At 43.5% G+C, this 23,046-nt stretch overlaps 2 protein-coding genes across 2 annotated transcripts; both read left to right on the forward strand.

The window, feature by feature from the left end:
* The first annotated feature begins 6,242 nt into the window (after positions 1-6,242).
* dlb (deltaB) lies at positions 6,243-11,548 on the forward strand. Its single transcript, XM_039004990.1, has 7 exons — positions 6,243-6,293; positions 6,382-6,621; positions 6,725-6,782; positions 6,895-7,152; positions 8,325-8,686; positions 9,052-9,268; positions 10,827-11,548. Exons 1-7 carry the CDS (start codon positions 6,243-6,245, stop codon positions 11,546-11,548), a joined length of 1,908 nt encoding a protein of 635 aa, XP_038860918.1.
* Positions 11,549-17,466: 5,918 nt separating this feature from the next.
* On the forward strand, positions 17,467-23,046 carry LOC120056474 (protein phosphatase 1 regulatory subunit 14A-like). Its single transcript, XM_039004647.1, has 4 exons — positions 17,467-17,664; positions 19,909-19,989; positions 20,114-20,146; positions 21,077-23,046. The coding sequence occupies exons 1-4, from the start codon at positions 17,467-17,469 to the stop codon at positions 21,245-21,247; spliced, it is 483 nt and encodes a 160-aa protein (XP_038860575.1). The 3' UTR covers positions 21,248-23,046.

The raw sequence follows: 23,046 nt of genomic DNA on the forward strand, positions 1-23,046 counted from the left end.
CTGACCCTCTTGCCATCAATGGTGATGTCCCATTTGGCTCTTGCGAGTTGCAGTACCTTCTCTCTGTCTTGGAAACGGAGGAACCTGATCAGGACGGCCCGTGGGGGCTCATCTGGCCGGGGTTTCGGCGCTGATGTTCTGTGGGCGCGTTCGATTTCCAGTGGCTTGGTGAAGTTGATTATGCCTAGGACATCCGGGATCCATTGAGTGAAGAAACGGACCGGGTCACGGCCCTCGCTGTCCTCTTTCAATCCCACCACACGGATATTACTACGTCTGCTCTGGTTCTCCATCTGATCTACCTTGTTTTTGAGGTAGGCATTGTCCTTTTGCAGTTGTATCAAGACCTGGTCATGTCGAGCGATGGTGTCTTCAACTGTGCTAATGCGCAACTCTGCCTCAGTCGTTCTCAAAAGGAGATCATTCATGGAGGATTTCAGGTCGTCAATGGAAGAATGGAGTTCAGCCGTTTTCTTATCGATTTTCATAGAAAGACCTTTGTTACCATCCTGAATTTCCCGGAGGAGAGTAGCCAGCATGTCGGCAGGCTCGCAAGAGGCCGAGAGCAACAGTCTGGAACTGTCGTTTGAGTTATGAGGGCTAATGCTAATCTTGCTAGCTGTAGCGTTATCGTTATCTTGGGAATCAACGACGTTTTGGTCGTCCTTCTTGCCTCTCGGTCGGAGGTCCATGGCTCTTTGGGAAGGTAAGTACTTGACAATTTATCAGCCGATGTTAGAATATTGTTTCAACGTTGTTATTTAGGTAATAATAGAATAACTTTGAAGAGCTCGGTTTGTCAACGTCTGCTCAGCTCCGCGGCATCACGTGCTCCAGAGTCCCACTTCTTGAAAGTGGCAGCTCTACCCTTTAGCGGATGTTGCCCGTAATCCAAGGCTTCTGGTTGGGGTATGTACAGTTGAAGTTGGAAGTTTTACATACACTTAGGTTGGAGTCATTAAAACTAGTTTTTCAACCACTCCACAAATTTCTTGTTCACAAACTATAGTTTTGGCAAGTCGGTTAGGACATCTACTTTGTGCATGACACAAGTAATTTTTCCAACAATTGTTTACAGACAGATTATTTCACTTATAATTCACTGTATCACAATTCCAGTGGGTCAGAAGTTTACATACACTAAATTGACTTTAAACAGCTTGGAAAATTCCAGAAAATGATGTCATGGCTTGAGAAGCTTCTGATAGGCTAATTGACATCATTTGAGTCAATTGGAGGTGCACCTGTGGATGTATTTCAAGGCCTACCTTCAAACTCAGTGCCTCTTTGCTTGACATCATGGGAAAGTCAAAAGAAATCAGCAAAGACCTCAGAAAAAAAATTGTAGACCTCCACGAGTCTGGTTCTTCTTTGGGAGCAATTTCCAAACACCTGAAGGTACCACGTTAATCTGTACAAATAATAGTACGCAAGTATAAACACCATGGGACCACGCAGCCGACATACCGCTCAGGAAGGAGACACGTTCTGTCTCCCTAGAGATGAACGTATTTTGGTGTGAAAAGTGCAAATCAATCCCAGAACAACAGCAAAGGACATTGTGAAGACGCTGGAGAAACAGGTACAAAAGTATCTACAGTGGGGCAAAAAAGTATTTAGTCAGCCACCAATTGTGCAAGTTCTCCCACTTAAAAAGATGAGAGAGGCCTGTAATTTTCATCATAGGTACACTTCAACTATGACAGACAAAATGAGAAAAAAAATCCAGAAAATCACATTGTAGGATTTTGAATGAATTTATTTGCAAATTATGGTGGAAAATAAGTATTTGGTCAATAACAAAAGTTTATCTCAATACTTTGTTATATACCCTTTGTTGGCAATGACAGAGGTCAAACGTTTTCTGTAAGTCTTCACAAGGTTTTCACACACTGTTGCTGGTATTTTGGCCCATTCCTTCATGCAGATCTCCTCTAGAGCAGTGATGTTTTGGGGCTGTTGCTGGGCAACACGGACTTTCAACTCCCTCCAAAGATTTTCTATGGGGTTGAGATCTGGAGACTGGCTAGGCCACTCCAGGACCTTGAAATGCTTCTTACGAAGCCACTCCTTCGTTGCCCGGGCGGTGTGTTTGGGATCATTGTCATGCTGAAAGACCCAGCCACGTTTCATCTTCAATGCCCTTGCTGATGGAAGGAGGTTTTCACTCAAAATCTCACGATACATGGCCCCATTCATTCTTTCCTTTACACGGATCAGTCGTCCTGGTCCCTTTGCAGAAAAACAGCCCCAAAGCATGATGTTTCCACCCCCATGCTTCACAGTAGGTATGGTGTTCTTTGGATGCAACTCAGCATTCTTTGTCCTCCAAACACGACGAGTTGAGTTTTTACCAAAAAGTTCTATTTTGGTTTCATCTGACCATATGACATTCTCCCAATCTTCTTCTGGATCATCCAAATGCTCTCTAGCAAACTTCAGACGGGCCTGGACACGTCTGGCACTGCAGGATTTGAGTCCCTGGCGGCGTAGTGTGTTACTGATGGTAGGCTTTGTTACTTTGGTCCCAGCTCTCTGCAGGTCATTCACTAGGTCCCCCCGTGTGGTTCTGGGATTTTTGCTCACTGTTCTTGTGATCATTTTGACCCCACGGGGTGAGATCTTGCATGGAGCCCCAGATCGAGGGAGATTATCAGTGGTCTTGTATGTCTTCCATTTCCTAATAATTGCTCCCACAGTTGATTTCTTCAAACCAAGCTGCTTACCTATTGCAGATTCAGTCTTCCCAGCCTGGTGCAGGTCTACAATTTTGTTTCTGGTGTCCTTTGACAGCTCTTTGGTCTTGGCCATAGTGGAGTTTGGAGTGTGACTGTTTGAGGTTGTGGACAGGTGTCTTTTATACTGATAACAAGTTCAAACAGGTGCCATTAATACAGGTAATGAGTGGAGGACAGAGGAGCCTCTTAAAGAAGAAGTTACAGGTCTGTGAGAGCCAGAAATGTTGCTTGTTTGTAGGTGACCAAATACTTATATTCCACCATAATTTGCAAATAAATTCATTAAAAATCCTACAATATGATTTTCTGGATTTCTTTTCCTCATTTTGTCTGTCATAGTTGAAGTGTACCTATGATGAAAATTACAGGCCTCTCTCATCTTTTTAAGTGGGAGAACTTGCACAATTGGTGGCTGACTAAATACTTTTTTTGCCCCACTGTATATCCACAGTAAAACAAGTCCTATATCGACATAACCTGATAGGCTGCACAGCAATGAAGAAGCCACTGCTCCAAAACCGCCATAAAAAAGCCAGACTACGGTTTGCAACTGCACATGGGGACAAAGATCGTACTTTTTGGAGAAATGTCCTCTGGTCTGATGAAACAAAAATAGAACTGTTTGGCCATAATGGCCATCGTTATGTTTGGAGGAAAAAGGGGGAGGCTTGCAAGACGAAGAACACCATCCCAACCGTGAAGCACGGGGGTGGCAGAATCATGTTGTGGGGGTGCTTTGCTGCAGGAGGGACTGGTGTCAGATGTGGTCTGCACAACCCAGAGGGTGGTCTGCACAACGAATCACAGGGGGAAAACTACCTGCCCTCCAGGACATCTACAACACCCGATGTCACAGGAAGGCAAAAAAGATCATCAAGGACAATAACCACCCGAGCCACTGCCTGTTCACCCCGCTTCCATCCAGAAGGCAAGGGTCAGTACAGGTGCATCAAAGCTGGGACAGAGAGATAGAACCTGTTTATCAATCTCAAGGCCATCAGATTGTATAAACAGCCATCACTAGCACAGAGAGGCAGCTGCCTATCTACAGACTTGATATCATTGGCCACTTTAATAAATGGAACACTAGTCACTTTAATAATGCCACTTCAAGAATGTTTACATATCTCGCATTACTTTTCTCATGTATATACTGTATCCTACACTATCTATTGCATCTGAGCCGCTCTGTCACTGCTCATCCATATATTTTATATTTATATATTCTTATTCCTTTACTAGATTGTGGGTATTAAGTTTTGTTGTGGAATTTGTTAGATATTAGGTTTTGTTGTGGAATTGTTAGATATTACCTGTTAGATACTGCTGCACTGTCAGATCTAGAAGCATAAGCATTTCGCTACACTCGCAATATCATCTGCTAACCATGTGTATGTGATCAATAACATTTTATTTGATTGATTTGAAAGGAGGATACCTAGTCAGTTGTACAACTGAACGCCTTCAACTGAAATGTGTCTTCCTAAAGTTTTGTACACTCAGTGTATACCATTTAGCAGACGCTTTTATTCAAAGCGACTTAGTCATGCATGCATACATTTTACGGGCCGGGAATCGAACCCACTATCCTGGCGTTGCAAGTGCCATGCTCTACCAACTGAGCGACAAAGGGCCTTTTTAAGCTTTTCATATTTATTTCTGTTGAACATTTCTTTATATTTCTATGCCGTTGAGGACTCCTTTCATTATGCTACATCTGTTGACTGATCTGTGCCCAACTTCACGGATTGACGTGAATTAGTGTTGTAGCATAGAAGTGTGCCAGGGATAATGTGTGGTTCATTGACGCCACGCGCCCCTCGCTCGTTAGAATATGAATGTACGAGCGAACAGCAGTGGCCCTTCCCCCTCTAAATCACACACTTTGGAGTGAAGCAATTTTTATGACTCTGCTTGAAAGAAGGGTTTGTTCTCAATAAACTGGTTACTTCAACATCTCTGCGCAATTTATAAGAACAAATAATGAATCTATTCTCTGTATAAAACGCACTCGGCTACCCATATTATTGGTAGGAGATTATATAGTAGGCTAACAGTTACATGGACTATATAGTACAACATCCCATAGTAACTGTTTGAATATTAAGGTTATTGAAGTGCATGGTCTAAAGTAACGTATAGCTTAACTAGCCCACTGGGCACAGACGTCTGTTTTTTTTATTTGGTTGAGTTGTCAAACAACGTGAAATCAACCAAAAATGTCACCCTGTCATTGGATTTAGGTTTTAGGTTTACTGTTTTTGCCCAGTGGCAGGCTACTGCCACTCAATATTTTGCAAATGTCCAATGTTAATAGACGCTATTGGGCAGATGATCATTATTGATAGCCTGTGGTATGCATTTGATTCATTCACCCCCCTAATACAGTTTATGAAATAATGATGTAGGCCTATAGGCTATACTGGCAAAAGGCCCATGCACGACAGATGCTGGAAATACCACTGTTGGTGCCCCCTAAATCAATATGCATTAAGAAAGTAGTGCGCAGTTGGGAAGGATGGTTCGAGGAAACAATAGTGTGTGGGGACACCGCACCGTAGACCATGTGCCATTGATTACCATACAGCTGTTCGCATGGAGTTCACACAAAGGCAACTGCCATGATATCCAAAACTCCAATTCAACCACTTAACAATAGACCCCCGAATATCCCCGAGGCGCACAATGAAAGGTCTTATCCGTAACCTGTCTGCTTTTGTCGGCTAGCACGCGTCTGAGCAATTATTTTTGGACTGAAGAAAGGACAGACCATGCAATTCTTCCCTACTGCCTTCAGATCGATATTTAGCCTACCAAAAAAACAATAAGGGCAATTAATTATTATGCCAACGTTTTGTGAAAACAATTTATTTGGAATATAAATTATAAGCCTAAGTATATAGGCTGTATCAAATAATAGGTTATAACCACCTATAACCACAAATGTAGCCTAGTCCGTCAGGTGATACTGTCTATCAATTAATAAACAATTTATTTAATACCGGTAGGCTAAAGTTCTTAAATTAACAACTTTCTCTTTACATGTTTCCAATTTTGTATTTATTTTTTATGTCTGATAGGAGTTGAATAATTAAATATGTAGGTTTAAACATGCCGTTTTAGATGCAGGTTTCATACTATTTTAAAAATGTTGCTGACAAATTTAATTAGCACCAAATCCACACGCATCCCACATCTACTGGTTGTCCCTTGGGTCTTTCCCTGTCCCGCCTCCTAACGCGTGAAGGGGGCGCATCAGGGGTATAAAACCCAATCAATCTCATTAAGCACCAGAACCAAAACAAGTGAAGACCAGGGAAAAGGAACGAGTGAGGACTTTTTAATGCCTTTTCACACTTATTTTATGGTGTGACTGCAAGGATATGTTTCTACAGCTTTAGCTATTTGATTTTTTGGGAATAAGCGCGTGTCACTTCTATTGGACACAACGAATGCATACACCTGCGGATTGTTGTATAGCTACCAACCAAACAACTGCCATAAATGGCCTCACTACCTTTTAGATGTGTCTTGGCTTTGGTTGTAATGCAAGTGGTAAGTACGAAACGTAACAATAAGGAACCATTCAATATTGCCTTGCTTTACACAAAGCTTAAATATGATTTCGTTCTTCTCTTGGTAGGTATCGTCCTCTGGTGTGTTCGAGCTGAAAGTCCATTCGTTCAACACTGCCCACCGCATATGCAGAAGGCATAGAGACTGCCACATATTTTTCCGAATTTGTCTAAAACACTCGGAGGACGTTATCCATGCGGAGCCACCATGCACGTTTGGAACGGGACACACCAACGTCATCCGCGCAGATCAGACCTCGATTTCCAGCAGCGCTCCAATTAGAATACCGTTCCATTTCAAGTGGCCGGTAAATAACCGTTTATACATAAATGTTAGACATGGAAATATAAATTATGTTACTGTATATCATTATTGCGTAAACTTTAACCCAGGATTTACCTCTATTCCAGGGAACATTTTCGCTGATAATTGAAGCATGGAACGCAGAAACCCCTACAGAATACACAGGTAAGGTGTTGTTGCAGTATACATATTATAGCCTTTCTTAACAGCCTACCTAAGTTCAAACATTCAGTATGTCAATAGGCTACTAAAATACACATGTTATTGTATATTTCAGACAACCAAAACAACCTTGTCAGCCGCTTGGCAACCAGAAGAAGACTGGCCATCGGCGAGGACTGGTCTCAAGACGTCCACTTCGGAGAGCAGAGCGAGCTGCGCTACTCCTACCACGTATTCTGTGACGAGTACTACTTTGGCGATAGCTGCGCGGAGTACTGCAGACCCCGCGACGACACTTTGGGCCACTACACCTGTGACGAGGAGGGGAACAAACACTGTCTGGAGGGCTGGAAGGGCAACTACTGTTCTGATCGTAAGTACAATCGAGTTAACGTCAATGACTTTAGGCTACGTTACTGTCCAGACTCAGATGTTGTCAACCAGTTTGGACGGACTGCACTGTATAGGCCTATTGTGGATAGACTGCACAGTGCACGCAATTATTAATTGATCAATGAGGCTGATGTTATAATTGGCATTCTCCTTGGTGAAAACACAATTAATACTTTTTAAAGGTATCACAAGGGCAGCATTTAGACCTGAATGATTGGTGACAATAATTATTACATACAGACCTAATCACAATAATTATTACATACAGGCCTAATCACAATAATTATTACATACAGGCCTACACAATCACACCAACAATGAAGCATGTGCAACACATTAATTCACCCTTGTTTTATGAAAATGTTTGTGTCAAGTTATTTCTAAATTAAGATTACGTCTCCCTAAAGAATTTCACTTTAATCCTTTAACCAGCCATTCTATTATTTTAGACAGGCATAATTGCAGGAGTCTTAAAGGGGCAATCTGCAGTAACTACATCCATTTTGTACCCATTGATTCTTGAAGAATATAACTTATAAATGCCCCATGAGCTTAGATCAACTATTGTGTCCCATCAGAAACCAAAATATCACCTTTGTTTTACTCCAATGTTTGCAAACAAAGTAAATGTAAACAAACACTGTATAGCCTAAAAAAATGTAACCTATAATTTTAATACCATGGATGGTCAGTCCTTGCATTTATAGCTCTGTCTATGGATTTGAGAGTGCTCCATTTTGGTGAAACAGTGGCAGGGAGTGGCTTTGTTATTGTTTTAACTGCTGACTGCTTGTGGAGTTCGAATGCTTGTGGAGTTCAATCTGCCTTTTGTTCCCCTTTAACAAAGGGAGAAAGAACCGTGACTGCCAGGGACACATGTTGGAGATGCTGTGTGTCTGTGTGTTGCGGGTGTGCGTGAGGCAGAGGGAGAAAATAAAGAACTGGCTTCTGTTCCTGCGGTTGTGTGCTCACCAGCTGCTTGGTTTAATACTTAAACAGTTGAAGTCTGAGACGGGGCTGGGGGGGGGGGGGGGGGGGGGGGGGGGGGGGCAGACAGGGTTGTGTATGTTCTGTGATGTAAAGCGCAGGGGGGGGTGCCCAATCTGCCCATTCATTGTAATCACCCTCCCATCTCTCCCCTCCTCCCTCCAGCCATCTGCTCGGCGGACTGCAGCGAGAGGCACGGCTACTGCGAGGCCCCTGGGGACTGCAAGTGCAGGATGGGCTGGCAGGGGCCCTCATGCAATGAGTGTGTGCGTTACCCAGGCTGCCTCCATGGCACCTGCGGCCAGCCATGGCAGTGTGACTGCAAGGAGGGTTGGGGCGGCCTCTTCTGTGACCAGGACCTCAACTACTGCACCAACCACCGGCCATGTGCCAACGATGCCACCTGCACCAACACAGGCCAGGGCAGCTACACCTGTACCTGCCGCTCGGGCTACAGCGGCACCAACTGTGAGCTGGAGACCAACGAGTGTGACAGCAACCCCTGCAAGAACGGAGGCAGCTGCAATGTGAGTAATATTTCTGCTTGCAGGAAATAGGGGTTGTTCAATATTGGCTAGTTTAATTGAATGTTTAATTGTGTGTTAAACAAACTTTTATTTTAATTAACTTGGAATGCCATGTTTAATGTTTTTACTTAACTTAATTGTCCATTTGAGGGTAAAATGGAAATGTATCCTTGACACAAACACAGTGTAACAAACACATTCTAGTAATAAATATGTTAAAATAAGACAATGTCAGAAACATGATCAGTAATCATGGATCATCTATGGATTGTAAAAAGCCAAACGCCCAGTCTAGGTGTCTCTCTAACAACAATACTCTCGACAGTACTCGAAAATACTCTAATGACAATACTCTCTCTCTTTAGGACCTGGAAAACGACTACTCGTGCACCTGCCCCCAGGGCTTCTATGGGAAGAACTGTGAGATCATTGCCATGACGTGTGCCGACGGGCCTTGCTTCAACGGGGGTACCTGCATTGAGACGCTAACGGGGGGCTATACCTGCCGTTGCCCTCCCACATACACCGGCTCCAACTGCGAGAAGAAACTGGACCGCTGCAGCAACAGCCCATGTCTGAATGGTGAGTCTGACTGTAGTGTATCAAGTTCAAGTATTTTTTTATTTTTTTTACATTTGCAAGTATTAAAGTGCAACTGAAGGCAATAAACAACTTATCTGAAAAAAAGCCTGTGGCATCGATGTTATTCAGAAACATTTATTCCAGTGTCTAAATTGACTACAAAGTGTAAATAGTATAATTTTGTTCATAAAGTCAGTCTTGTCTAAAACAGAGTTTTGTAAGTGAGTTCGTCATGACTCACTTGAGGGTTGGGTTTTGATTTCGACAATGCTCTCTTGACCACTAACAAAGGATACAAAGCAGCGGTGATTGCGCTCTATTCAATTCTACAGCAGAACACAGACGGTGAGACAGACCTGCCTATCAACGCAGCGGATCTGACTTTGTTTACATAAAACAAAACGTCACACATTTTTTAAACGTGGTAAGATCATAAACAGTCCAGTCATATGTGCTCAAGTGCCAAAAGTAGGATAAAAACAGCAGGCAGGTTCCTTGTTTTAACAGGCGGATTGCACCGGGATAAAATCTATTCTTGAACCTGGTAGTGGAGGTCTTGATGCTCCTATCTCCGCCTAGAATAGATGGTAGCTGGGAGAACAGTGCACTGGCTGGGTGGCTGGGGTACCATACTGTCTTTTGGGCTCTAGTGCGGAATCTGTCAGCATAGATGGCCTCGATGGAGGGGAGGGTAGTGCCAATGAGTCTCTCTGCATTGAACACTACCCTCTGAAGCCTTTTGTGGTCTTGTGTGTTGGTTTTACCATACCACACGGTGATGGATCCAGCCAGGATGCTCTCTACCGTGACTCTGTAGAAGTTGACTAGAGTGCGTGTGCTCATGCCAAACTTCCTCAGGCGCCTCAGGAAATAGAGGCATTTGTGTTGGCTGACCATGTCAGATCGGACGAGATGATTAGGCTCAGGAACTTAAAACAGTTCACCTGCTCCAAAAAAATGTGGAAGCAGGTGAAAGTGGATGGAGAGGAGCTTGTCTTGGTTCTGATGACCTCTATTGGTTCAAGTATGCACCTGCTGGTAGTACTTGCTAATGAAGTACTGGACTTGGCTGGTTGAACAATGAATGTTTTCAAAGTATATAAATGCACACAACCTAAGCACATCTTCCTAGAGAAAGTCAATAAAATGTTATTCTCGGAAACACAGAACTAAAATCTTGTGTAATTGCATCAGATGGTTGATTAAGTTCTGGGGGGAGATGTGTTACTAGAGCGAGGAGCGTAAGCTCCACTCGCTCTCTACATGTTCGGGGAAAGTCTATGGGCCAAATGTTCCCTCCCCTTCTGAAATTTGAAAGATGCGAGCACCTGCGAAATTGTGATTTGTCCAAATTATTAGTGACATGGGAACAAAAGTTCCTCGTTAGTCATCGCATCCCAATCTGTTGACAGAATTATGTTATTTTGATAAAGACAGAAGTCATGAAGATTTAAGAAGTGGCAACAGCGCGATATCCCATGTACCCCATCTTGTACTACTTCAGAATGTGGTAGGCTGCACTGTACTAAGTGGAGCCATGTCATATGTTGTCTTATAGGTGGTGAGTGTCTAGACCTGGGTCAGAGCGTGCTATGCCGCTGCCGCTCCGGGTTTACCGGTGCCAACTGCCAGATCAACATCGACGACTGTGCCTCAGTACCCTGCCAGAATGCTGGCACCTGCCAGGACAGCGTGGACGACTACACATGCTCGTGCACATTGGGCTACGCCGGCAAGAACTGCAGTGTGCGTTCGGACGCCTGTGGCCGCGGTGCCAGCGCCCAGCCCTGCCAGAATGGCGGCACCTGCTTCACCCACTTCACGGGTCCTGTGTGTCAGTGTCCGACAGGTTTCATGGGACCTAGCTGTGAGTTCACGCTGCAGCTCAGCTTCCAGCCTGCATCCCGACTGACAAATAAGCCTTCCTCCGCCACCCTCACCGCCTCTTGCATCCTGGCGTTATTTGCCCTTGGCCTAGCGGCGGGCATCGTGGTGCTGCGGCGGCACCGGCTGCGTAGTAGGAAGCAACTGAGCGACACAGCGGTGTTTAACGACCTGGAGACGGTGATCAACCATTTCCCCAGCGAGAGAGAGGCTTTCCTGGGGCCCAGTGGCCTGTTCAAGATCAGCAATAGCGACCCGCGCCTCAGCTTGGCATCGCTTGTATCGCTGAGCCCCCCAGACGACAGGACAGGCCGGGGACTTGGGGGGGAGCACCATTCTCTCTCCCCTGTACAGGACTACCTCTGGAGGGGGGAGAGTGGGGCTGGGCTAAGATGAGCCACTGGTCTGGACTCAAGAAGGACAGAAAGAGGATACAGGACAGCCACGCACCTGAGAAGGGAGGGCGGGACAGAAATGGGGAGGAAGAACAGGGGATCGTTAGCACTTCTTTTTTCTCTTTTTTATGAAATGATAAGTGAATGAAGAAAAGGACAAATGCTATGAATGGTTGGATTCCTGTCATAATTTTTACGTTGCAAATTTAAACAAACAAAGAAAAAAAGATGTTGGAAAACAACCTCATCATGAAGAACAACAGTAAGTGACCTCATGAAGTTCAGGAACTTTAGGAAATCTCCTCAGAGAAAGGTCTTCAACGTCAAATAACCCAAAGAGACGACTACCAATACCACATGACCACTTGCGTTGGACACTGACACTGACACTGATCTATCATTGCCCTTGCTTCAACATAGTCATATTCACCAAATGACTCGAAGAACCATTTAAACCAAATACAGGAAGACCTAATTCTCTGACCTGTATGTTTTTGGAAGACCAGCGCACAATAAAGACTTATCAATGACCTTCAAGGAGAGGATATATTTTCTGGATTGACTTCACTGTGTTTTTGTTTGTTTGCACATTTCACCAGAACTCAAATTTGAGCAATTCCAAAAGATAAAACATATATTTTTTTCATTGAAAAATGTACTGTGATTTCTTCTAACATACAGTAGTACATACATCAGTCGGTATACCATCATTTTATTTGTTATTTATTTATTATGTGTAAAATGTTTGTCAAATCTTCACCTTTTTTGCCACAAATCCAGAGATATATTTATGTGATCCTAAATGAACAACCTGTAATGGATGTTCTGCATCTTTGTGTGTTGCTGTGTATTCTAAATAGCCCATGAATACTCCAGGAAGAAACACAAAATTGATTTATGACCTGAAATCAATGAACATGTAACTTTGATACACAGATCATGACATAAGTATTGCTGTTTCTGAAGAACAGCCAGTGTAATTTTATGTTCATGCCAAAGTTTGTGTTTAGTCTGGCATTTGCTCTCAAAAAAATGTTGTGTTTGTAATGTGTTGAATAAAGACTATAAAATCATCAGCTTTTCTAGCCTATCGATTATCAACATACAGTACGTTGGTGTTACGTTCCCCAGTATCTGTGTTGTATTTGAGTGTGTGTGTTTCAGGAGAAATTCCTGTAACTCCCCAAGCAGCTGATTGGTCGACCCCAGGCTAATTGATGATTGGAGCTGACCCCGCCCCCTCGTCAAGAAGCAGCTGACTCTAATCACCATTGCCACCAGAAGATATAAAAGCCAGTGTTCTGTTCAGAAGAAGGAGATCATGAGAAAGATTAGAGAGAGAGATTTTTTTTGCTGGAGAATTAGATTGTGATATAGTGTTGGTTGTTTAACAGAAAGTGTGGTATGTAATGTGTTAGTTGTTGTTGGTAGCAGCTTTGATATGTTCTGTGTTTGTTGCTTTGTCAAAAGTTCTTTAGTGGCCTGAGTTAGTTTACTCAGTTTTGTTGTAAAGTGTTTGTGAAATTGTTAATAATTATTCTGTTTCATTTGTTCCCAGGGGGGAAGGGGAAGGCACTTAGGGAGTGCTTAGGCAAGAGGCCCGAGGGCAGACATATACCCGTAGTATATTCAATGTCTAGGCACACTAGGTAAGACCTGGGCGGACCACCCCCTGTATTTTGGTTAGGGCACCAGGTGGTGTTAAGTTAGGTAAGTTAAGTGGGTAGGCAGGTTAGATAGGAGAGGGGGAGCTTTGATATTTACTTTCTTTCCTTTGGTTCCGTCCAGCCCCTTTTCCCCATATTACCGTTTAAGGAAATAAATCCTAGTAAACGGTAAATTCTGACTTTTGTCATCCTTACTCGCACCTACAGTCCATACCTCTCTCGCTTCACGGAGAGTTGAGTTGCAGCAGGGAGTTGCGTTCCCTCTTTTTAGAGGCGTGCGTAACATAATGGGGGCTCATCCGGGATTCCATTAAACCCACCGGACCCTGCTGCACTGAGCTCTCTGTGGTTAGTGATTGAGGTGTGATGGTAGGTTGTGAGTTTGGATGACTTGTTTAGTTTGTGTGTTCAGTATATTGCTGTGTACAAGATGGCTGCCTCAGCCATCTCCAAGTTTTTTGAAGCGCCCTCTATTGATTGTTTGTTGAGGTTTCGGAAAGTAGACCTTATAGCTATAGCTGACCATTATGGATTTGTTATCCCTGAGAAAGTCCTAAAGGCTGAGCTTTTGGTGCTAGTCAGGGAGGGATTAGTAAGAGAAAGAATTCTCTCATTGCAAGGAGAGGAGACGGGTAGACCTTCCGATGCCAAGTCGGAGGACAGGGTGAAGGAAGGGGTTGCTCGTACCCCCTTTGCATTGCCTCGATTCGATCCTTTATCTTCTGCTTCAGGTCGTTCAGACGGGACCGCTAGGCTAAAGGTGAGGCTGGCCCGGTTAGAAATGGAGCAAAAAGATAAAGAGAGACAGATGCATTTTGATCTTGAAATTAGGAAAATAGAAGCCGACAAGGAGGTGAGGATCCGACAACTGGAGCTAGATGCTGGCTCCAGTGCGACTCCACAAGCTGCTCATCATCAAGCCCACTTCGATGTGAGTAAAAATATAGCTTTAGTCCCTCCATTCCGAGAGTCGGAAGTTGATTCCTATTTCTCTGCGTTTGAGCGTGTGGCCGCTGCGCTACATTGGCCACTCGAGGTTTGGACGCTCCTGTTACAATGTAAATTGTCTGGGAAAGCCCAGGAAGTAGTAGCTGCTCTCTCCCTGAAAGACAGTTTACACTACGAAACAGTTAAAACTACTGTGTTGCGGGCTTATGAGTTGGTGCCTGAAGCTTATATGATGGTGCCTGAAGCCATATGATATAGGATTAAATGTTATTCAGTTAAAATGGTTGTTTTCATAGGGGTTTACGTAAGACAATATAGTAGAAACGAGCACTATTTTCATAAGAAAATACAAATTGGGCATGAACTAGTATTTCACCGCCTCTCAAACCTGAATCTGTGGCCCCATTCTTCCTTGCTGTCCTCACTATCAGAGGGTATGATCCTAACTGCCACATTAGGCTACTTTCAACCATAGAATGTCCCTGTGTCCATTTGCCTGAGAATGTTAGTGGATATGTTAGCAAAAACATTGATCATGGCCATCATTTTACATGTCTTCCATTTAGCATGATATTGCCCTGTAAAGTAACCTAACTGCACAACGTTGCCCTGAGGCAACAAAAATATATCATTTTTTTTGTATACACTATATATACAAAGTATGTGGACACCCCTTCAAATTAGTGGATTTGGCTATTTCAGTCACACCCGTTGCTGACAAGTGTATAAAATCAAACACACAGCCATGCAATCTCCATGAAAAAACATTGGCAGTATAATTGCCTTACTGAAGAGCTCAGTGACTTTCAACGTGGCACCATCATAGGATGCCACCTTTCCAACAAGTCAGTTCGTTAAATTTCTGCCTTGCTAGAGCTGCCCCGGTCAACTGTAAGTGCTGTTATTGTGAAGTGGAAACATCTAGGAGCAACAACAGCTCAGTCGCGAAGGGGTAGGCCATACAAGCTCACAGAACGGGACCACCCAGTGCTGAAGCGCGTAAAAATCGTGTTCCAAACTGCCTCTGGAGGCAACATCAGCACAAGAACTGTTCGGGAGCTTTATGAAATGGTTTCCATGGCCAAGCAGCCACACACAGTGGTGTAAAGCTCGCCGCCATTGGACTCTGGAGCAGTGGAAACGCTCTCTCTGGAGTGATGAATCAGAGCGCGACGTATGTTTGTTGTTGAAAGCTGTTGAACGCCGAAGCTGAAACCTGAACTAAAGACCTCGGTTTAAAAGCTGAGTGTTTTAATATACTTTTTATTTTATTTTGAATCCTGCGGTTCTGTTGGGCTAAATTGCTGTGAGCGCTGCTATCTGTCCTGGGATCCTGCCAGATTCCGTATAGGGGAAGAGATGCGAAAGCCCAGCTAGCCTAGTCTCAAATGGAGGCCGCTATTGAATGTTTCCAGCGTTGCAGGAGCTGTGTTTACTTTGCTTTGTTCTGGGACAATGTGGACCACGTTGACTTTCAATGTAGCAACTGCTTGCTAGGCGGAGGACTACAGGAGCGAAGTAGCTACTCTTAGCAAGCAAGAAGAAAACCTACATAAGCTACTGGGGAACCCACGCCCACCTACTTTTCCTTTTTCTTCCACTCCAGTAGCCGGATGCCGCTCTGGTCTGGTGGAAGTTGAACCGCCGTGTCGGCTCTCCACAGCCGACTGGCCAGTGCTAGGCAGGGTTCCTACCCCGACAGGGTCTCCCACTTCCCTGGAGAACAGAGCTGATCTCGACCCAACCAACCAGCCATGGAGGTACGTCACCTGCCGTGGAAGTCAAAGCAGTCGTCCTCTGGTAACACTGGTCTCCATGGAGATGTTGAGCCCGGAACTGACACAGACCAGAAACAGCTTTGCCGCCCTGGATCCAGAGGTTCCGGCGCCTTCGTCCTTTGTGGCTTCCCAATCAAGATCAGATCCGGAGGTACCTGCGTCTTTGTCCTTGGCTCTGTCTCCCTCTCCAGTGGCTTCTACCTCGGGTTCAGATCCTCGGAGCTCCCAGCCTCACCAGACCGTGAGGTTGCCTGAGAGACCGGCCCATTCAACATCACCAGCTGTCATTATAGGCAGCTCTATGGTGAGAAACATCTCGGTCCCCAAGGCAAAAACCCTGTGCTACCCAGGAGTAAGAGTTCAGGACATAACAAGGCTGCTTCCGAGTGTTCTACCACAGATGCCGGGAGCTGACACTGTCGTAGTCCATTTGGGGTCAAACGACATCAGAAGGGCTAGCTCGGAACATTTGAAAATGGATTTTAAAGAACTGATTTTCCAATTTTTTTTAACTGAACCATTAACTGGTTCAACTGGCTGGCTGAGGTGCAAGGTAAAATAGTAAATGTTCAAGTTTATCAGTAACTGCATATTATTCCATTTTGTGATTTAAATATGTATTTTAAATGTTTTACTGTGTACTCAGACGGAGAATGTCCTCTAACAGTGGCGATGGTGTTGGAGTTTGCTACTGGGGCAACGATGGTGCCACCCCTTGGGTTTGAGGACACCACGACCATCGAATTCCTCCACTAGCATACGTATCGGTGAATCGTTGTGACATATGAAATACGAGTCAGAGTGTAATCAATGTGTAATAACTACGTACAAAATTAATGAACGTGTTAAATTATTGTGTGACGTGGAGTCATATTCAGGTCCTGATTGGTAAAGAAGCTTATTTGACGTGTCAAATAGTGTTATTTGACGTGTATCTTTTTGACACGCAAAGACCCAAACGGCGTTCCATAAGTGGAAAGCCTTCCCAGAAGAGTGGGGGCTGTGATAGCAGCAAAAGGGGGGACCAACTCCATATTAATGCCCATGATTTTGGAATGAGATGTTCAATGAGCAGGCATCCAACATACTTTTGGTCATGTAGTATATATAAAAAGTTATATATTTAAACATGCAAAATAATGACATATCTCACCCTAAGCTCACACCATGCTCTTACCATGTGCTCAAGTTGCTCTGCTTCCTGAAAGAAGGCCCCGACCCAATTAATACATCATACCAACGTTCATTTAACAAATAATTTTTGGGGTACTTTTTACCCCCTTTTCTCCCCAATTTCGTGATATCCAATTGGTTGTTAGTCTTGTCCCATCGCATACAAACGTCTGCACCTCATTGGATTGTTTACAGACAATCACATATTGTCATGTGTTGGGTGGGAAGTCGATCTCTGGAAGTCACCCTCCGAGTTTAGTCAGCAACACGTGACAACGGAGGGCGCTCTGAGCGAGCTGGGATTGACATAGTGAGTCGGACTCCATTTAGCTTGTGAACCAGTCAGACCAGACATGGCTGCCAACAGGGTCGGAAGGACGCACACAGATGAAGTCCACTCGTCAGATTTGGGAACGTCTCCGGAACACGGAGGCAACCTTCAGAAGAGACAAGCTCGAGTTACTGTGAAATACAACAGAAAAGAGCTGCAGAGACGACTAGACGTGGAGAAATGGATAGATGACTGTTTGAACGAGCTGTACTTGGGCAAGGTAAGTGCCGTCGTATCCTCTTGGACCATAACGAGGGCCACACAAAAGCCCCGTTTATACCTGTGTCCTGTACTTTTCCGTATTCCGATTGTGCCCACATTTTTATTAAACCGGTCTAGACAATTAAAATACACTGAAGAATACACTCAAGAAGCACTCAAACATACTTGATCTAGCTGATCTATCTATTGTTGTAGGCTCAATTTATCTTTAAATTAATTTTTATTTTGCTTAACAAGTGCTTTGAGATTATGTCTAATGAAATGTGCTATAAACGTTTTTAATAATTAATTATTAGTATTATTAGATCTTCCTGAACACATCCGGAGGTAGTCAGGCACACATTGTCTGGATATCAAACAGATCTGGATGGTCAAACCATTTAATCATACTCATAACGGCCCCAGGTAGCACCATTAAATTATGGCATCAGTAATTGTCCTAAAATAAATAAATTCATATTATTTTGAAGGAATATCTGTTAAATAAATTGCATACAGGGAGACACTAGTTAATCTGGACACAATGTGGATGGGTAAAAGAGACTTTTTTAATACAATGTGTAGACGTGACATACCTTGATCAGATACTGATTGGATCATATCGATCAGATCATGAAACTCGCATGTTAGCGCAAAGTGTAAACAAGGCTAAAGTGTTGTGCATGTGCTCAGGCAATAGGCTTCAGATAGTAAAGAGATTTTAGGTATATGGCAAGTTCTTAACTTTTTAATCAGGCAATACTATCTGAAAGTTTCCCTTCCTTTAAGAATGAGAACTTTGCTCTTTAACCTTTGCCTGAATCAATAGAATTGGGGAAAGGCTTAACTTTATGTAAAAAAAAGAAAAAAAGAGGCTTAACCTTTGAGTTGGATATTCATGTAGAAAAGGCCTGTTAAGACACTGTACATGATACATGGATCTTAACATTACAGATGAACACCTGTGAGACACAAACAATGTAGAATAAATACTGTAGTGTATATCAACACAATAACTTGCACTCTGTCGAAATTACAGAGGGATTTCTAAACCAACTCTTCTGCGTAGTCCTCCTTAACAGGACTAAACAGACAGTGTGCGATGAGATTTATATAAAAGGTGTATACAATATGGATGTTATGAGAGTGCACAGTGTCCGTTAAAGGACTGGAGAAGGTGTGAGGTACACTGTGGACTTAGGCTCCATCCGAAATGACACCCTATTCCCTATATAGTGCACTACTTTTGACCAGGGCTCTATGGGTAGTGCACTAGGGAATAACGTGCCATTCCGGATGTAGCCTAAGTCTTTAGCCACTGCAGCAACCTCCTGACAGAGACATGGTGGCTGGGGAATGCTAACTCACTGCCTTACATGGCCACTTGGAAAAAGGGAATGGAACAAGAATGAAGGATGAGAAACAGGAAGGAAGATGTGCAGAGAAGGGAGAGTACTCCAGGGCCAAGGGTGGGGCTAATGGGTGATGGGGTTAATACTCCCTGAGGGGGGTAAACATACTGCAGCTGTCCATGTGACATCACTAGCTAGATGTTCTGCTCTCCTGGGATCTTTGGGAACACATACTACTTCCAATTCTTGTCTGCATCTGAAATGACACCCTAGTCTGTATGTAGTGCACTACTTTTGACCAGAGCCCTATGGTCAAAAGTAGTGCACTATGTAGGGAAAAGAGTGCCATTTTGGATACACCTTTGTAACAATACTGCATTGATATACTGTAGTACAGTACCAGTGTAAAGCAGGAGACTCAACCCTATAGGGCGACAAATGCACCATGGTGGCCTGTGCCACCTGTGCCGGATCTCAGCTGAGCATTTGATCAGAAGATCAATAACCGTCACCAGCGACAGGGGAACCAGTCCGATCATTTTAGGAACTGTCTTCAAAATCCAACCCACCAGAAGTTGAATGTGTGCCAGGCAGGCAGTGTGATTCTTCAGACGACAGAGAGAGGAGGAGGCTGATCTTCTACTGGTCTGGAGCTCGGTTCTGACTTGCCAGGCAACTGATCCAGTTGAATACATGGCCAGTGTTGTTATTATCCAACCATAAGCCCTCTGAATGAATCCTGTCAACTGTTCCATTTGGAAATGACATGTATTAGGACTCAAAGCTCAACTTAATATGTACAGACATAACTCAAACTTTTGCATAAGTCATGTATTGAGATTTGCACAAGCTTTTCCACTCTAATAATATACAGTATACGTGTGTGTTTTTAATGTGTTTGTGTTTTTCAGGAGGAAGACGTGCCAGACGAGGTAAACATTGATGACCTGATAGATCTGCCTAGCAATGGGGAGCGAGTGAAAAAGTTACAGGTAGGCCTCGCCCACCCAAAGTTGTTCTGATCATGTACTCAGACCAACCTGACTTTGCCAGAGAATTTAACTACTGGAATTTTGATACAATGATTTCTCTTCTCTAAACTCTGTTCATCATCAGGAGATCCTTCAGACATGCAGCAACAACACTGAGGTATGTTTTACCATAATTTATAATGATGCATATTAAGTCATACATTTTTATTTAGTCGCTGTACACACACACACACACACACTGTATTGGCCTCCAATAGGAGGCAGCGGTGTCTGACACCTTCCATTGTCACGCCACATGCCCTACAATGGCCGTCTGTCCTGGCCTTCTCTCGCTCTTCTCTCCTCCCTCTCCTTTCTCTTCTCTTTCCCTCTGTTCCCTGCTGCAGGACCTCTTTTGACAAAGGACAGGGCCCACAGTGGCTTGCTTAGACAGACACACAGACACAGACACACAGACACACAGACACACAGACACACAGACACACAGACACACAGACACAGAGACACAGAGACACAGAGACACAGAGACACAGAGACACAGAGACACAGAGACACAGACACACAGACACACAGACACACAGACACACAGACACACAGACACACAGACACGAACGAGGAGGCTAGTGGGAGGAGCTATAGGAGGACGGGCTCATTGTAATGCCTGGAATGGAATTGAGGGAATGCTATTAAACACATCACACATATGGAAACCACATGATTGACTCTGTTCCTTTATGCCATTACAATGAGCCTATCCTCCTATAACTCCTCCCACCAGCCTCCACTGAGACACACATACACACACATGTTGGTTTCAAATCAATATCACAAAAGATTGAAGAACACTAAGTGCTGGATTCCTGGACACGGATTAAGCCGAAATGTCCCAATGAACATGCTTTTTAGTCTAGGACTGGGCTTAAATCCAGGTGTTCTAGAGACCAAACCTAGAGCGACTGGGGTTGAGGCTTCAGAGTCCTCCATTTTCAGTCTCCCCCTCTTATTTCTGTCTATGTAGTATCTAATGTGAAGGGGAAAAATACAAAACATTAGCTATATGATGCTACTGTGTGTCCCTCCCTGCCAGACCTTCATCGGCGAGCTGTTGGTCAAGCTGGAAGGCCTTCACAAGCAAGAGGAGCTGGCTACAGAGGGCATCGAACACCCCTCCCTTTGCAACCACCCCCAGCACCGCCATGAGCCGTACCACTTCAACGACCCCCACTGCCCCCACACCCACACCCACCAGACCCTCTGACCTCACCACACAGCTGACCTCTGACTAGGGGCGTAAACTTCTTTCCCTAAATTAACTGGTTTTCCATCAATTCCTGTTGGAATATTTCTGGAATCAGGAGGGAATAAGCAGGGAGGAAATCCTCCAACTGTTCCCGGGAATCTTCCAATCGGGATTGCTGAAAAACCTGGGAATTTGGGGAACGTTTCTGGAATTTTGTTTCCCAGCAACCCCATTTCATCTATTCCCCCCTCCCCCAACACACACACCCTCGGACCACCCTCGGACTCTATTCACACACTGATCTTAACATGCCACATGAACAACATCTGTTGCCATGTTGTCACAGCACTTTGGATCACATCCCACTGGGCACACTTCGTCATTTCAACATGGAGAATTGGGTATTTGCTAGATATGTTGATCAATGAGCTTTCAAACTATTTTGAAAAAGACAGCCAAAAGTTTGAATTCCCATCTAAAAGCACAACCAAATGTATTTATTTTAGTTTATGTCACCTAAATGTGTTATCACTTCCTTTTTAACCATTTAAAAGCACAACAAAGCTAAAATAGTTTATTTATAAAACAACTTAATGTGTTATTGTGCTTCATCTAATAGCTCAACCAAATTACCTGATTTCCAGTTGATTACATTAAAGTACACGGTGCAAGTGATAAATGCCATTTGAGATTCTGTGCAGATTATTATAGTAATTGTGAAGATTGTCTATTTTTTGTTGAATCCTGGGCTGAATTTAAATAATAGCTCTTGATCACTTCCCAAATGCTATACAGGCCTAAATAGCCTCATTGATGATAAATGATTGAAAAAGTATGGTTACTTTTCGTTTGCTCTGTTGAACCACCCTTTGGAATGACTTCAATAGCAACAGTGAATCTATTAAGGCCAGGCACCACACCCTCATAGGGTAGTTTTCCCCACTTAATCATATTACAATCAACTTTTACCAGTTGAATGTACACACAATATAATGTTTCTGAAATATTTTATTAAAATGTGCAAATGAGGCAATATCGCATTAAATATGACATACTTGCATGTCGTGCAAATCCATTTTTCTGCACACCGGATGAAGTAGGCCTAAATATTTATGTTTCATTTTGTTAAAGAGAGACTTTATTTAGGCAATGAGGCCCTTTTATCTACAGTACTTTCCCAGAGACAGATGAACTTGTGGATACCATTTTTATGTCTCTGCGGGCAGTTTGAAGGTAGTTAGGAACTTCCTTCATGATATCCACGAGTTCATCTGACTCTGGGGAAGTACTGTAGATAAGGGCCTCATTGCCAAAATCCCAAAGTATCACTTTAAGACATTCCAGGACTGGACTTGTCCAGAGTAGATAAATAACTTTTTCATCTTTCTATTTGTAAAATACTAAAGACATTTTTGGTGCATTTTTCCAAAGAAAATTATATCTAGAATAAAAAACATAAAAGCTGTAGACTGATCAACTCTAGTACTGTAGGAGGTGCTGTCCAGCCGATTCGTTTTTTTCTTATAGTGGATATTACATTGAAGATCTGTTGTTGTTTCAAAGGTACAAATTCAACATATTTTATTCAAGGTTTCTCTATGTTGAAATCCTGTGGTTGAAATGTTACCCTCGAAAGAAATGGTATGTTTTTTCCACATAGATTCCACTTCACAATGTTGACAAATTACATTGAAACAATGTTGATTTAAGCAGTTTGTGCCCAGTGGGATATCGATCAGGTCACTTTTGAGTAATGTATGTCCGAGTTGCATCCACCAAGTAAAGTGATTCTTGAGTACTTCATTATTATTTGTTGT

The sequence above is a fragment of the Salvelinus namaycush genome, chromosome 12, assembly GCF_016432855.1.
Source record: "Salvelinus namaycush isolate Seneca chromosome 12, SaNama_1.0, whole genome shotgun sequence".
Classification (NCBI taxonomy): domain Eukaryota; kingdom Metazoa; phylum Chordata; class Actinopteri; order Salmoniformes; family Salmonidae; genus Salvelinus; species Salvelinus namaycush.

Coding starts and splice junctions, on each gene's coding strand:
- dlb (XM_039004990.1), top strand. CDS start 6,243: ATGGCCTCACTACCTTTTAGATGTGTCTTGGCTTTGGTTGTAATGCAA. Junction 6,294..6,381: donor CTTTGGTTGTAATGCAAGTG/GTAAGTACGAAA, acceptor TTCTCTTGGTAG/GTATCGTCCTCTGGTGTGTT. Junction 9,269..10,826: donor CAACAGCCCATGTCTGAATG/GTGAGTCTGACT, acceptor GTTGTCTTATAG/GTGGTGAGTGTCTAGACCTG.
- LOC120056474 (XM_039004647.1), top strand. CDS start 17,467: ATGGCTGCCAACAGGGTCGGAAGGACGCACACAGATGAAGTCCACTCG. Junction 17,665..19,908: donor ACGAGCTGTACTTGGGCAAG/GTAAGTGCCGTC, acceptor TGTGTTTTTCAG/GAGGAAGACGTGCCAGACGA. Junction 20,147..21,076: donor CATGCAGCAACAACACTGAG/GTATGTTTTACC, acceptor CCTCCCTGCCAG/ACCTTCATCGGCGAGCTGTT.